Source organism: Ceratosolen solmsi, unplaced genomic scaffold (genome assembly GCF_000503995.2).
Source record: "Ceratosolen solmsi marchali unplaced genomic scaffold, CerSol_1.0 scaffold6, whole genome shotgun sequence".
Classification (NCBI taxonomy): Eukaryota; Metazoa; Arthropoda; class Insecta; order Hymenoptera; family Agaonidae; genus Ceratosolen; species Ceratosolen solmsi.
Genome location: NW_011948414.1, coordinates 13,106,321 through 13,120,526, shown reverse-complemented (window position 1 = coordinate 13,120,526; position 14,206 = coordinate 13,106,321). Strand labels below are relative to the sequence as shown.

Here is a 14,206-nt window from a genome sequence, read left to right as displayed (position 1 = left end):
TCTGTTTGTCGTAATATACTAAAGACAGAAGTTTAGGTTAATTGTCTTTTTAACGCGCGCAATTTAAGTTGCAGAATCTTTGAAAATTTTCAATTGTATTAATTTCAAATAAAATCCATAAAAATGAAATATTTTACAAATATATTAATAAAAATTAATGATAAATAACTAAAATTTGTTTTATTTTTCTAAATTTTATAACAAAATATTAGTAACTTAAAACAAATGAAAGAATTAAAATTTTTATACTTTATTATTGTTGCTATAATATAAATTTGTTATTAGAAGTATAATATTTTGTTTGATATCACTAATAAAATACTTGTATATTAATGAAATGTGTGTGCCTATATAATATACATCAATTTTTTGTTCAAATCATTAACTGATATATATTTTTATTATTTAAATAATTAAATTTTCTATAGTTTTAGATTATAGTGTCTAGTAAACATGACAATAAATTATATAAGTTACAATAAATATATTTAACAAGTAATCAAAAGCTAGTAAGTGTTTATTTTATTTTATTCTGTAAATAATAAAAATACATACTATACTTATTTGAAAATTTAATGTAATTGAAATGAAAAGATAAATTTATTTATCTAAGTAAAAGAAAAGGAATTATTTACAAATTATTGTACTTGCATACATATTTTACATAAGTGTTTTTTACAAAGAACTATAAAAAGTTGTTTATTGTAAATAAGTTTTATATAAAAATGCTTTGATACAAGTCTGCATTTATGATCTACATAAAATTCTAAATACTTCACCTTTTAATCCTATAAAACCTTGATAAATTCTAAACAGCTATTCAATTTCATTGGTGACAGGCTCAATTAAATAAAAATACATACAAAGTGATATATATATATCAATGTAAATCATCATTTATTTCTTGATATTTTCTTTTATCTATAGTCAATTTTAACAAAAATTCTTTAAAAAATAGAATTAATCATAAAATTAAAAAAAAATAATCTTAAAAATAAAGAGCGATTTAATAGTTAAATGTAAGTATGAAACCATGAATAAATTTTTTGTTTAACCAACAACCAATTTAACTAGTAACATTAAGACCTTGTTATTATTACAAACCTTGTAAAAGCAAGTTTAATAATAGTATATAAATCCAGAAACAAATAGATATTAAAATTACTTGTAAAAAAAAATTTAGCAGTCAATAGAATATAAAAAAAAATAAATTTTAAGTTATATAAATTCAATAAATTATAAGATATGTTATACTCATTATATATTATAAAAAATAAGCACTGATTTTAAATTTCAAACATATTTAATAATGTTTTTCCATAAAAATCATGAAATTCTCTATGAAATTAAAATAAGTGGAAAATATGACTTCAAACAACTTAATATTTATGTACTACAAAGCATGTTCTATATATTAAATTTCGTTATTTAAGGCTACAATTTTATAATGATTTGTCTACTAAATTCATAAATATCTTTATTTCACTTTTAAATATTCTTAATTATTATGTGGTATTAAAAAATTATTTTCTTTAGTATAAATATATTATTAATTTTATTTTATTTCTTATGACATTTTCAATTCAATTATTAGGTAGTAGTGTAATTTGATCATTTTTATATCATTTACCACACACGAAAACATCCTTTTAATTAATTTTCTTTTTCAAATTCACATTGTACTCTTTGTTTCTCCAACTGCATTCTGAAAAAAATATATATAGATTTTTATACTTATTGGTTATAAAGAAGTATTGTTGGGATTACTTTTTTTTATAATATAATATATCTGAGTCTGGTTACAAAATATATGTATTCATTCATTTTAAAGTATAAATAAAAGAAGTAAATATAAATCTTTATAAAAATAAAATACTAAATACCTTATAATATACTAGATACTTTGTTAGACGAATATTAAGGAATAAATATGAAATAAATTCTATAGGCTCAATCATTCTTTGAATTAAAAATATTTCGTTAAATTAATTTTTAAGTTAATAAATAATAAATTTTTAAAATATATATATTTTAATGTAATATTAAAATATTACAAAATTTGTTTTTTATCTATGACATTGCTTTTTATGCAGAACAAATATTTTTTTAAAAGGTTTAAGTTTAATATACTTGATGTTGTTTTAATTAATTTTATTTCATCTTTTAATAATAATGTATACAATTAATATCATATATAATTTATTTTTCATTTATTAGTTTCTAATTATTTGCTTGTAAGCTGAAAAATACCTTTCTACATATTTTTTGGTCAATTATTTATTACTATTTTAAATCTAAATTTTATGATTTAAATTTTAATTAAATTTAGTTTAAAATATAATTTAGAAGTGTTAATTCAAACATTAGAAATAGCATATAATTTAATCAAATTACAAGTGTATCGTTCTCTGAAAGTTTCAATTAAAAATACCGGATATTAAGATGTTCGAGAATATAACCTTTACAAATTTGAAAAAAAATACAAATATACCTTAATTGTTGGTTGAAGTCATCTTCAACGTCATCATCATCCCAATTGTCTTCCCACACACTTATATCTTCATTATCTTCATCCTTAGCTGTCCAATCTATAATTTAAAAATTAAATTACTTAATAAATTTATTTTTATCCGATATAAAATTAATCAATGTTATATTATATCTAAGTAAACATTATAATGCAGATTCTTTAAGCTAATGATAATGAAACATTATATATAAAATAAAAGCAATTTTTAATATATATAAGTAAAAATTTAATAACTAATTTGTGACAAAAATTTTTTATGATGATGTCATTTCATTATAAATATGATTATACCAGATATGAACTAATAACAGAACTATATAATAACTTTGGAGGTAAGCATACTGAATGAATAATAAAAAATTAATATTTTAGAAATAATTATTGAAAACAAATATATACTATATAGTTTAAAAAAAAAATCTAAAAATCTAAATCTAATGAATCTATTTATGATAAATATTTTTTAGTATTCATAAAAATTTGATACATTTCATACCATAATTTTTTATAAACACTTAGTTATTTTACCTATCCTAAGTAATCTTATTTTATATAAGAAAATTAATTTCTTACCTTTGTTAACCCTTTTATTATAGAACATAATTAATATGATCAAAGAATTAAATCATATTCTTATTGCATACAATATTTCCATATTTAATATAAAGTTTTGTAACTTCATTAAAACAAGTTTGACAATATTTATATTCTTTTTAATAATTAAGGTAATATAATTATTTAATAGATGTTACATTATAATAAATATATTATCATTTTCAAACATTGGAATGAAATATTTGTATATATGATGAATAGGTAGTGAATAATTATTCAATTTTATAATTTCTATTAACTTAAAAAAAAATTGTTTTGAATCAAGTATATATAAATGGTTTATTGACTATTTTTATATATTTTACAATTTTATTTTATTTCATATCTTAATTTGTTTACATAAGTTTGATTATTATTTATTCCAATTTCAATTTTTTTGTTTTTATTATATTTCTATTCAGATTTTAATTAAAACTATATAAAAATTTAAAAATTTGTAATTTAATAAAATAGTTAGATAAATTTATAAACCTTAATCTCATAAAATTTCAACACATTAAATTTATAATAATTTTAATAATTAAGATTAAAAGGGAATATTTTTTAAATTTTTAAAATAAAAATAACATTTTTTAAAAAAATTTAGGAAAAAAATAAAATAATTAATCACAATATTCTATCTATCATATGAATATATCTTTTTTAGATATAATTTAATTAATATCTGTATATAAAAAAAATTGTATTTTTTAATAAAGAGCAGTTATAAATATTTTAAATGAATATATTTAAAATAAGATTTTTTATTTATGATTCATATATAGAACAGTCTGCAAAACTATTCCTGTATAAAGAAAAAAAAATCTATCAAAATAAAAATTATAATTACACAAAAAGCTCGTTTTTATAATGAAATTTTTAATATATAAGAATTTATAATACTTATATATTGAAATATATACTAATATTTAAAATAAAACTGGTATAATAAAATTGTTTGACATACCTTCTGCTGGGAACTCTTCAAACTCGTCATCTTCTTCTAAAAGCCCTAAATCAACTTTCACTTTATCATTTTTGCTATCTGACATTTTATATAATTAATTTTTTTAAATATTCAATTAAGTTGTACAGAATAGAAAATATGATGCTATTCCTTTAATTCAATCACAAACTAACAAATTAGATAGAAATATAATTACGTATACTGCTCCTATTTATATACACTTTTCGTTCAAATGACATCACTTGTTATTTAAAATTTTTAAATAATTTATAACCATAAAAAATTGAATTGTATTACATTAATTTGTAAATAGAATAACAGCTAAAAGAGAAACTTAAATTTATTTATTATAAAATTAAGTAGTATGTAAAGAACTTTTTATTGGGAATAAGAATTTTTCACGTCATAATAACAAAACGCATTTAATTAATAATATCGCATAAAAATGAACCACCATCCTTGCATGCGCAGTAAATGTCAAATTTCATTAGTACTTATAAATCCATAAAATACATTAAATAAATGAAATATTACTAATTCTAATAAATTATAAATTCATGAAATGAAAATAATGATAATGTAATTTTAAGAACAATTGAATTAAGTTTTTAAAGAATTTTGATGCATTAGGAATAATGTAAAATTTTGCCATTTGAATTATAATTATATGAATGAAATATTTCATTACGACGTCTTTATCACTTCATTATAGCTTTACTACACGTATTTATATATTTTTTATTATAGAACATTGAACTTAACAAAAGCAGAATATAGTGGTTTATAATACTGAATATGGTACATCTTAATTTTATACTAAAATATGTATAATCACTTTCTTAAGTAATTTATTACTTATTATGATTTATTTATACTAAGTACATGGAAAAAGCTACTAGAATAAAAAATAATATTAAGGCATTTTTTAAATCGATTTAAATAGAAGTATCTAAGAAATTATAAATCCATAAAAATAGAAAATATTTGTTTATAATAAAATAATTGATGATGAAAATATTTGATTTTAAGATAATTAACAATTTTTTTTTTAGACTTATCTGCTAAAATTAAAAATACAAGTGTTAAAAAATCATAGTTTCTTTTAAGAATGTAGTTCAATTTTGCCTTCATTCGAATTATATTTATATGTATATTATCTGCTTTTAATTGTGATTTACTTCATAAGTTACGTCAATCAATGACTATTATTGGTTCTAGCTAATCCAGTTATTCGACCGATTATGATATTTTAAACATTTTTATGAATTTAAATCTAAAATATTTATAAAATTCTATAATACATATTGTATTCTGATTTAGTAATATTCAGAATATAAAAAAAAATTAATAATATAATTAATACAATTAATTATACTTCATGTTCTTATTTTTCATTTTTTATAATTTTAATAACTTTGAATTAGATTAAATTGTTTTAAGCTTATTACCATAATATTCGTAATTAAAAATCAATTAAAAATAATATGAATTATCTAAGATTAAAATTATAAATGATCTATTAATCCTACTATTTTTATTAACTTCGAAATATCTGACTTTTTAAATTTAGTATTGTTTAAGATTTTATTTCTAGAAGTAAGTATAATATCAATATTTTTTATACAATGTGATGAATTCTTATGGTTAAATTACAATTATCTTACAAGGTATTTTTCAGTAAATAATCACATTTTAGCGGAAAACAGCGTATTTAAAATATGATTTGGAGAATAATTTGATGAGATTTTATCAGTAACAAAACTGGAAGATTAGAACATTATCTTACCTACTCCTACCTAACCAGTAACTGCGAATTCGACAATTAAATATAAATATAAAAATCTATTATTTATTGCTTGATTTCCCTTTGATGTTTTATGTCAATCGAAAAATACTTTTATCTATCTTAGTTTATTTCAAATATAATATTTAAAAATGATTATTTATTTAATAATTAAAAATCTTAATTAATGGTAGGAATTGTCAAGAGCATTGTGTTCTAGCATGTATGAAACAAATACATATTTTGCGCCAAATTAAACACGCATATACTTGTAATATTTTAAGATTAACGAAAAGAAGAGCTACATTGAACGATATCTTGAAAATTTGTAGTTTTAAAAATTAAATTACTATTTTGGAAATCTGTAAAAAGTGCTATAATTTAATAATTCATACAACTTGTTACGGGTAAATTAATCTTTGAAACTAAATATTACAAATTGCCTATAATTTTCTAATAAATTTTATGAAAAATATTTATTAGTATAAACAATATTTACTTCATTTATTTTTAACATATTTTTATTAAACATTACAATAGTTTTATTTATGTTTTTATTGGAATATCGCATTTCCCTCCTGCATCTGTTTTTCAACCCGAGGACCCCGGTTTGGTGAGTCTTTTAACATCCTCAGCACGCCTTGCATGCCATCGGCCGATTAATTGCTCATTGTACCAGGGTAGATATGGACGCTATTGTGGGTGGTGAAGGAGTATAACAATGTTCTCAACCAATGATCTATCTTCTGTCTGTGGGATGTGGTTCCTAATCTTGGCAATCTTGTACTCTTTGCAGTCTCGCTTTATCAGTGGTCAGTGTCTTTTCATGGTAAAATAGCCCACATGCGCTAGTCTAGCCTTGTTCTTGATATGATAGGATTCACGCAATTTGGAGCGTAGAACCATATATGAAGTACCTTCAGGAGGACCAATTTCATTGTAGAGAAAGGAATCATTTCTATCCTGAATGTAGGAAGATTATTGCCTATGACATTTGTCAGGAGATCATAAATAGGAAGTATGAAGCGAATGGACCAGGAGTGGTAGTTTGCGTATACGAGCCTTGCTTGCTCAAGGAGCAGCAATTGAACCTGCGATTGAACCTATCTGACTTAAAATAACCAACTCTGTCACTGGACTCAGGTAAGATATTCTTGCATCTGGGTTCACAATATAATTACCTGATATTATGGTTGAAAACGAGCTTCGAGGGTAATCGTGATAGTGAGGCACTTCAAAGTGTGCCTTCCTTTGCTGATGCGATATTCTTTCTAAGAGTATTAGTGGTATTTCGTTCCATCCCTTCCTTGGTTGCCAAGTTGTTGTTAACTTGCACTGCAGAGAAGTGGGATATCTTAAATCTCCGGATACTTCTTGTTGCGATATTCTTAGTGAACGGTTACTGCACAGGGAAGTGGGAGGTCCTAAATCTTCGGATTCACCTTAGTGAATCTAGTGGAAGAACCAAATGTTCGATAGCTTTATTATAATTTGCCGTCCACCAAACGGATACTTATGAAGGACTTAACTGGAAGTGCTGTAGAGATATAGTGTGTGTATGCTTCATTAAATATGGTTTATTTAGAATTACAGTGTTGACATGTTGCATTTATATGATGGAATAGTGCATTCAATGTTTACACGCAGCGATGTAGTTGTATTGACCTAATCCCATGATGAACAGTTCACCGTCACGAGAGGCTCCGTGATGATGGTAACGATGTTATTCCTGATCTTGTAAGGATTAGCAATGGACTTTGCATAATCCGTGACAAAGAATGTTTCGACACTATGCTTCTTGAAGTGTAATATTTTTCTTGAAAGGGAGTAGATGGTGTCACTAAGTTGTTACTGCCGATTTATACGCACAGGAGAATGATATGTGTTCCCTTTGTAGTGGCGTCACTGAGAGATCAGCTGCTCTATGGTGACCCTGTCAAGACAAAGCTCGATTGATCCCTTTATATCGACGTCACTAAGAGAGAGCTTGTGGGACAGGGACCGCTTTCTCGAACCATGCTTGCGTTAAATATCCATGTGACAGCTTAGTTAGTGTTGCTAAGAATGGAGGCAATTGTGGTGCTAGAAAGAGACTGCTTCAATATAAAATTATATTGAAAATTTACTCCATAAATTAAATGATTTTAAACGCAAACGATAACTGTATGAATGACAGAATAATTATTATCCATACTATCATTTAGTTTATTTCTAAAAATTTCTAATAAGATTTAATTTTGTAAAAAAAAAAATCTACCTACATAAATCTATTTGTGTACCTAAATTACTCACACTCTTCAATTTTATTCTTGTCTCTGTACTGTAAAAGAAATACAGACGTTGGCGCACTATATTACTGGCATACGAATGTGCAAATAAAAAAAGAAAAATCTAGAATAAGTCTTTCCTTTTTATTTGTGCATAAGATATATTTTGATAAATGTTTTTCTTTTTATATTTTCTACTGCATAAATCAGAATATAAAACAAATTGAATAAGGGACAAATTTAAAGCTTGGATATGCATCAGAAGCTGAATCTGCTCCATGGTACAATAATGATAAATATTATAACGTTTCATTTTTGATAAATGGATGACATAAAGAAATGTAATAATAAATAATAATTAAATCTATAATAATATAAAATAAATATATAATTAGTATATTATATTTTATACTGCATTATTACCTAAAATATTTAACAAATATAAAATAACAACGGATAAAAATAGAATAATAATTATATATAAATATTGCAATTGCATATATTTACAATGGAGAATAATAAAAACAACTAAATGTTAAATAAAACTTTCGGGTTTCTGTTAACCTTATTTTGAAATAAAATAAAGTTTATGGTATTTGCTGAACTAAATCTTTTCATAATCGCAACCAGAAGTTTGAATCTTAAATGAATTTAGTAGTGTTTAAAGTATTAATCATATATATTAAGTTTTAGAATATTCTAAAACTTAAAATTGAATTTTGAAATTGAAATTTGAAAAACTGGACTTTTTCTTTTTCATTATATTTAATAAATGATGAATTTTGAGTATAATAATTTTTAGTTTTATTAAAAGTAGTATAAATTATGTTTTTATTTTATTGAATATATAATAAAATATATTTAATTTTCTTTCATTTTTTAATTTTATTTGCAATAGTCTGCGAAGTAATTATTCAAAATCTGTAACAAAATAGTATAATTTAATTAACAATTAAACTCTGTTTATACAAAATTAATTGATTCGTGCATAGTGTTAGTTACATCCCATTTTATTTAATTTTTATTGAAAAATAAGTATATTCTGTATTTTAAATTACATTTATTACTTCCTACTTTTTCTACATTTTTTAGTTATTGTTCTTGCATGTATTACAGTAATATTATTATTATTATTATTTGTTTAATTAAGCTTGTTATTTTTGTTCGACTAAATTAAATTAAAATTTTGTTTTATTTGATTTTTAAAAAATTATGAGTTTCAATTGGTTAATTTATAAATAATTGATTATATTATTACTTAAATTATGTTATTCAATGTACGATAATTATTTTTAATGCTATACGAACTCATTTTGTAATTAGCAGTATCTTTGATAAAATGTATAGAAAAATATTTTAAAGTTTCAATATTTACTAAGCTATTAATATTATATTACCAGATGAGCTATTATGTTTTCATTTAATATTATTGAAAATATATATAAATGAAAAATTGGAAAGAAATTGAAATCACAATCAATAATCTAAATATTAGAATTTTATTACAGAATTTTGTATTTAATTATAGAAATAGAAATTTTTTATCTATAGTACTGTTTAAAATCATAAATTAAATTAGACATCATTTATCTGTATTTAATAAAATGATTATCATTAATTTTATGAAAATCAAATAGATTCGAATCTAATTTGCATTCTATTTATTCCACTATTAAAATAAATTTAAAAGTACTTTTATACGTGATTTTAAATTTAAAAATACGTTCATTATAATTTAGTAATTTATTTGAATTCAAGTGACAATTAGTATTAATTGAATATTTACATAAATTTTCATACAAAAATATTCCTTCTTACAAACATTACTACAATTTTATTTAATTAAATACAAATTTTTAACATTTTTCTAATTTTCAGAAAAATAACATTTTTAATTGTATTTTTGTTAACAAATTTTAGTAAAGATATTTTAATAATATTCATTCATAGAAAATTATTTAGAAAGTTGATAGGTAATTTAGACAATACATTAACAAGTAATAAATTATCTTTAGTATCTATAACTTTTAGTCACTTTTAATTTTCAAAAAATTATTGGTGTTGTACATTAGCTTACATTTTTATTTATACTTTTATTTATATTTCTTCACTTAAAACTGTATTGAATTTATAACAATAAACCATTAAAAAAAACTAATCAAGTTTAGTTGAAAGAAATAATAATACTAAAGTAAATTCATATACATTATAATGAATAATGAATTACTAATTTCAAAGATGTATTAGAAAAATATGGAAAAAATTAAATATTTTATTGGAGTTATTAAAGGATATGTTAATATTATGTCACACCGAAATTTGTTTGAAGTTAAAAATATTATTTTAATACACAAAATACTACTTTTTATTTTGAGCAAGAATAATTTTATTCATAATTTACATAAATATTTCGAATAAATAATGCAATTAATTATAAAAATAAATAATATAAAACAAATTGAGTTCAGAATAGAAAATAAATAAAATACCACGTCAGTTCTAAGAAATTATTATACAATAATATTTCCAATTATAGCACTTTTAATAAACTTAGTAAATATTATAATTTCTAAATAGCAAGAAAAAAAATAAAGAAGTCAATATATATATTAAAGTTTATAAAATTTCATTAAGCATTGGAAATAGGTTAATTTAAGTTAAATTAATATAAAAACATAAATTAATATTACATGTTATATATTTTTATGAAAAATTATATATTAATCATCCAATGCGTTCACGAAATTGAAACTTTCTAAAAATTTTTAAAGATTGGGAAAATATGATTTCTAATATAAACACAATAGAAAAAGAATATCGAATATTCTTTCAAACATGAATTTCACATTACTATTATTTCGTAAATAAAACGATGTCTTTAAATGATATTATTAAAAAAAAGTCTTTACTCCAAAAATATAAAGTTTCAAATTAATTATGATATTGACATCAATTTTTTTTATAAAAATGATTAAAAAATCAAAAAATTGTTCTTAGACATTTGTTATTGCTATTAAATATTGAAACTCGTAAACCATAGTACAGAAATATTCAATATTAAAAAAGAAATTTTTATCGGCAATATTTAAATAAAAGATCTGTTATTAATATATAGGATAAAATATATATTTCAAAGTCTATTAATTTGACCTCATCAATTAATGTTCATATGAAACTATTTAATATAAATAATATATTATTCATTAATAATATTGTTTTATTATGATGTTAGATTTTAAGTTATTATAAATGAACGTAGGTTATGAACTTATATAAAGTAATAATTTTAGGTATTTTTACATACCAAAATATTATCATTAATATATAAAATTTGTATAAAATCATTGAATAGCTTTGTAAGTCACCAAAATTTGTTTTGTAATCTTTATAGTTGCACGTTATCAATTTTATAATGATTGAAATATCCATTTTCTATAAAAAATTATTTTTTAATATATTTCTAAATTACGCTATGTATATCAATAAATATATATTGAGACTATGTTATATTTAAAATATTTTCATTCACGTTCATAAAAAATCTAATTAAAATAAATTTAAATTATTAAATACTTTATGTAGTTAAGTTGCTTCGCAGTACTTGAAATAATTAAATTCATGTTAAAAAAAAAATACCTTATAAATATGTAACAGCGGAGAAATAATCTAAATAGTCCAAGAATATATACACTTACAATTCGACTTGTTAATATGACTGTTAAATAAAATATAATTTATAACTAATAGAGATCAGGAATATTTTATATATTATAAGAGATCTTTATACGTTAGCTATTACACCGCATATTACTTACAGTCAGTTACCAAATTATACTTACTTTAATATATATGCCAACTTCTCCAATGTCTATATGCAATATTCACATATAAAAATAAAAAAGCATAATTTTTAATACACAACCTAATTCATTTGTAAGTTTAATTTTACAATTAAAATTGTCATGATATTTTAAAGAGACATATTTTAGATAAAAATGTACAGGTGGAAAAAAATTCTTCAGTTGCTCCGTTCATATATTTAATCCACTTATACTACAGTTGATTCTGAAGTAGTTTTTTTAATTCATTTTTAATTTTTAAGATTAAGTAACAGTAAAAAATTCGTTAAAAAAATACAAATTCATTTCATAACTTTTAATTTAGAAGTATGAATATTAAAAACGACTAATTTTTATATTATAGAATCATTGAGGTATATTTACTTTTATACAATGTTGCAAAAACATAAGTTAGATTATATTTATTAAATGTATATTAATAATAAGAAATGAACAATTATGAATTATTAATTCATATTCCAATTAAAATCAAGATTATAACTTTAATACAAAATTTAATTCTATTTGTTTAAGACTTATTTACAATAAGTTTTTTTGATGCTTTGTGCTTTATTAGTGCCTATTAATGGTCATTGATCATATATCATTTAAATATAAGCTTTTTAGAAAGTACTTATTCTATGAAGTATTTGTATAGAATTTTCGTAATATAATATATAATTGGTAGTATTGTTATGTTTGAATAATTAAAAAATGGAAATGTTATACAATTAATATTTTAAATTAATCAGTTTATTGAATTTTTTTATTGAACATGTTACCAATTATAATAAAATTAGAAGAATTTATTACAAAAAATACAATATTATTAACATAACGAAAAAATAATATTTTTAATTATATAGCAAAATTAATTACAAGTTTTTAATACAAAAAATTTTAAGATGAAAAATAAATTTTCAATTACATCTGAATTGTAACGTAGCTATTTCAAGAATTATAAATAATATAATAAAGTAATATACAAACTTTGAAAACTCTTAACTTAATTACAATAAAATATTAAAATTTTTGTTTATACAGTTTAAATAATGTAAAAATATTTATAATATTTGAATTAATTAAGCAACTTAAAGAAATAATTTCAAACATTTTAGTAAACACTAAACAAAAATTAGACTGAATTACAACTTATGCCAAAGAGTAAGTAACTTATTCTATGAATATATTCAATACAATTTATTTCTTACTAATATGACTAGCTAAATATACTATTTATTCATATTCACTATTATATAATTACATTTGTATAAACCTTATACAAAAAAGATGATTAATTTTAACAATTATTTATACATTATACTATTGCACAATTTGAATGTAACTATGTAATAAGTTTACATATCTAAATTATGTGTAAAGTACAAAATAAAACATTGAAACCCGACTGTATCTATATTCGTTAAGTTTAATTTATATAAGAAAATCAATGTATTAGAAATACATATTAGATTTATCCTAACATTATTTGAATTAATTTAGCAAATTTCAAGTTTTTGTTCATAAAAATTGTTAAAAAAAGATATTTATATTAGATATAAATATCATATTTTATGAATAATAAAGTATAAAATCCATAAAATAAGTTTGTATTATCTGTCTTTCAAATTAATAAAAGTTTTACATAAATGTTTATCTTTCATTTAATGTTCAAACCCCTGTAATAAATAACATTTAATAAGTTGAAATTATATTATTTAGGTAATAATAATGATAAAGTTAGTGTACATCATAAGATTATAGTGCCTCGGTTAAAAAGTTCTTTTGATTAAAACACTTGTATTTAAATAATTTTTTCAATCATAATTAATATTTTAGCTGATCGCATGACTATTTACAATATTAACATAATGTAAGAATTCCACCTAGTATGTATTCTAATTAAATATTGATTTATTTTTTTTACAAAAATATCTTTTATTTTTCATCAAATAATTTTATAAAATCTTTTGTTTATATCGTTAAAAAATAGGTCTAAAAATTTATTGAAGTATATAATCGGTACAATTGTTAAATCTTTTTAAATTAGGTTTTTTTTAATTTCCTATTTTTAAATACTTCACAAACAATTTATAATTAATTATATAATAATTTCATTTTTTAATTATTTTTTCGTATGTATGGACATGTCTAGAAATTACTATTGCGCGTGCAAAATTTTACCAAATTGAAGAAAATTTTTTTTTTTTAATTTATTCGTAGTGT

The 14,206-nt window shown here is 20.7% G+C and overlaps 1 protein-coding gene across 1 annotated transcript; it reads right to left on the bottom strand.

The window, feature by feature from the left end:
* Positions 1-1,609: 1,609 nt before the first annotated feature.
* On the bottom strand, positions 1,610-4,227 carry Sem1 (Suppressor of exocyst mutations 1). The gene is made up of 3 exons (XM_011507083.1): positions 4,092-4,227; positions 2,492-2,588; positions 1,610-1,705 (listed from the first exon to the last, which is right to left on the bottom strand). Exons 1-3 carry the CDS (start codon positions 4,174-4,176, stop codon positions 1,654-1,656), a joined length of 234 nt encoding a protein of 77 aa, XP_011505385.1. The 5' UTR covers positions 4,177-4,227; the 3' UTR covers positions 1,610-1,653.
* Positions 4,228-14,206: the final 9,979 nt, after the last annotated feature.

Coding starts and splice junctions, on each gene's coding strand:
- Sem1 (XM_011507083.1), bottom strand. CDS start 4,176: ATGTCAGATAGCAAAAATGATAAAGTGAAAGTTGATTTAGGGCTTTTA. Junction 2,589..4,091: donor TGAAGAGTTCCCAGCAGAAG/GTATGTCAAACA, acceptor TTTAAATTATAG/ATTGGACAGCTAAGGATGAA. Junction 1,706..2,491: donor GACTTCAACCAACAATTAAG/GTATATTTGTAT, acceptor TATTTTTTTCAG/AATGCAGTTGGAGAAACAAA.